Here is a 2,945-nt window from a genome sequence, read left to right as displayed (position 1 = left end):
CTACCTGTGCCAGAGGCTTGTTCTCGTGGGCCTTTTCATGCTCAAAAAACATGTCCAAGCCGTGAGCCTTCACGATCTGCTCCGACTCGTCAGAGAAGAGCACAGCGTCGCCATCAAACGCCACTCGCAGCTGGTTCTCCGACACCTCCAGGTCTCTGTTGGGGCTGAAGATGGTGGCTGCAGCGATCCCTGGGGAGGTAAAGCGTGAGGCAAGAGGCAGCAGTTACCCAAGGACCTGGCCTCGTGGTTTATCCGTTGAGGAGCAGAGCAAAACATGACGGGCTGGAAGCAAACACTGCAAGGAAACACCCAGCAGCGCCTGCAGCATGGCCCTAAGACCTTTCACAGCAAAAATAAATCCCCAGATGACAAACCTCCCTTTGCATACAGGAATTAACGGGGGAAAACAGCGCCTTTGCCTTGGAAGAGCTGTGGAGCTTGAGCAAAGCCTTATTTCTATGGAAACTAGAGGCTTTTTGGAGCGTCAAGGAGGGGCTGTGGGACAAGGCAGACCCCAGCTGCACGCTGACGTACGGACAGGGACACTGGAGCTATCGCTCCTGGCACCAACCCTCTGAGGGCTCCAGGCTCCCCCCACTGCCCACCCCGAGCTGGACCCCAGACTCACCCTCTTCAATGGCCCCACTCACTTTCTCAGCGTCAGAGGAGAGGTAGAGGTTGGTGTGATAGGCCTTGAGGTAACAGATGGGGCTGTTCCCTCCCGTCATGCAGAACCTCTCGATGAACAGATCTGAGGGCAGACAGACCCCGGGGTGAGCCTGCCTGCCCCCCAAACGACGCTGCCTCCCAAAAGCCGGCGGGATGGGGGTGAATTTTGGTACTGCTGCTCAACAGCGTGGCCGGCAGCTGGAGCATCGTCACCACCAGCCAACTTCCTCTCAAAACCCAGGAAATTCAGGAGACGTGGGCTCCACGTGTGGTTTGGAGGAAGAGACAGGAGAAAGCGTCTCCTTGCCCGGCTGCCAAGCACCAACCCTGCCCAAAAGCCATCAGTGCCCGCGCCAAGGACAGCTTCGCTCTCGGCTTACCGTAGTGGTTGATGCTGTTGATCAAACGAACCCCAACCTGGGCATGGTTGTTGGTCATGAGGACAATGTCGAAGAGCTCCTCGCTGTCGGGGTAGAGCTCACGCAGCTGCGTGTTCACCGCTTCCAGCGCCTGCGGCACCCCGGGGCGAGGAGGAGGGTGTCAGCGAGCCCCAGGCATGGCCCTGAACCCCTTCCCAGTGAGCAAAACACTTCTGTTTGTCAAAACGCTGCTCTGCACCAAAGCCTGACCCCAGCTACACCCTGAGCCAAGCCGACATCAGCAAGCAGCTTTAGTTAGGGAAAAAAAACACTGGTTTTTGGAAAATAACCCCAAACACATGGCTACTCTTCTGTTTTCAAATACAAAGGGTTTCAAGTTTTCATTAGGAGATGAGAACAAGTCAGCTCTAGGTTATAGATAAGTGTTTTTCAAGCAATCAGAAACAGAATGAGCCTCTCCCCACTGAGTGGATTAGTTTATTCATTGGGAATGAGCGAGAGATTGCTTCAGTGAGGGCCAGCACACAAAACCGCACTAAATCCAGCGAAACTGGGGCAGAAAGTGGGAAATATTTTCAAAGTTTGAAATGCCTCCTTTCAACATGTCAAAATTAGAAATTGGCCGACTCTGTAGCAACACTAAATTCAGCCAATTTAAAAGGATAAATAAATTATAATAAAAGATACAAGAATTCTCAAAGGGAAACTTTAAATACGATCCAAAGAGATGATTTCTTCAATGCTTGGGCTCAGCTGCCAATTTGGAAAATTCAGTGTTTCCTCAGTCCTGGAAGAAGCACATCACTTGACAGGAGGTTTATTTGACCCCCGTTTGCTCTGTGGCTACATCCCTTCTGCCCTGCTGCCTATTTCTTATCCTTTCCCAACGCAAGCACCCCACAGTGCTCCCCTGCTCCCCCAAACTTTTGGGCCGGGACCACGGCGCAGATTGGGCTTCGGCGGGCGGACGCTCACCTTGACGAAGGGGAAGGCAGCCCCAGGGAGGAAGGGCTCGTTCTCGTGGTCCAGCTGGTATTTCACGTAAGCCTCCACCCCTTGCTCGTTGTAAATCTTCTGCTCTTCTTCCATGCGGAAAAGCGCTCGCGACGACACGGCGATGGTGATGGCGTTCTCGGGCTTCGGCTGTGGAGAAAACGAGGAAAATGAGGAGGCAGCCCCTGCACCCAGCCCTGCTGCTCGAGGAGGCATCTGTTCAACTTCAATACAAAAGATCACGGGGTGGGTGACACCTCCAGAGCGATTTGGAGGACAACGGGGCAACCCTGATCTCCTGACGCTTCAACAGATGAAGCTCTGATGCATCATCCCCACATATTCAGGAGACCCAAGAGCCTTTTTTCACTGTTCACACCGTGCCCAAGCCCTCCCACTGCAAACAGCCTCTGGGGACCTATCCAGACCCAACGTGCTACCCCAGGAGAACAACTCAACCCCAGGCACAGACGGAATTGGTGTGGCTTTCCCCCGCCGCCGCCCCAGCAACCACTCACTGCGGCTCGGCCAGATCCACGCTCCCACGATGCTGTCCAGATGTGACAAACAACTCGTGCCAGCTCAGCTTATAAAAATCACTTGATATAGTTATTGTGGGTGGAAACATGACAAACAGGTGGTGCAAGCGAGGATTTATGAGTCATTATTATTAATGTTCAGGGGTTTGATCCAAAATCCACTGAAGTCAACAAGAAGTCTCTAGTGGAACTTGGCAGAGAGAGACGGGACACGAGGAAAGTCAATCTTTTCTTGACCCCCACCCGTCCTCCCTCTCTCCTTGGAGGGTGTTAATCCCCATCACCCGCAAGCATGGAAGCAAATTCATTACTGATGGCCAACAAGAAATCCTCGTTCCGAGAACAGCAAATCCTAAGGAGGGAC

At 53.1% G+C, this 2,945-nt stretch overlaps 1 protein-coding gene across 1 annotated transcript in view; it reads right to left on the bottom strand.

Moving 5' to 3' along the window:
* LOC104279551 (cytosolic 5'-nucleotidase 1A-like) overlaps positions 1–2,192 on the bottom strand; it is a gene marked incomplete at its 5' end in the record, with an annotated part of 2,814 nt that extends 622 nt beyond the window's left edge. Inside the window, 4 exon segments of the mRNA XM_009876873.1 lie at positions 5–189; positions 629–751; positions 1,050–1,179; positions 2,025–2,192. Of these exon segments, the coding sequence (XP_009875175.1) occupies positions 5–189; positions 629–751; positions 1,050–1,179; positions 2,025–2,192 (606 nt within the window).
* Positions 2,193–2,945: the final 753 nt, after the last annotated feature.

This window comes from Apaloderma vittatum, unplaced genomic scaffold (assembly GCF_000703405.1).
Source record: "Apaloderma vittatum isolate BGI_N311 unplaced genomic scaffold, ASM70340v1 scaffold23769, whole genome shotgun sequence".
Classification (NCBI taxonomy): Eukaryota; Metazoa; Chordata; class Aves; order Trogoniformes; family Trogonidae; genus Apaloderma; species Apaloderma vittatum.
The sequence above is the reverse complement of the archived record's forward strand: the minus strand, read 5'-3'. Positions and strand labels throughout refer to the sequence as shown.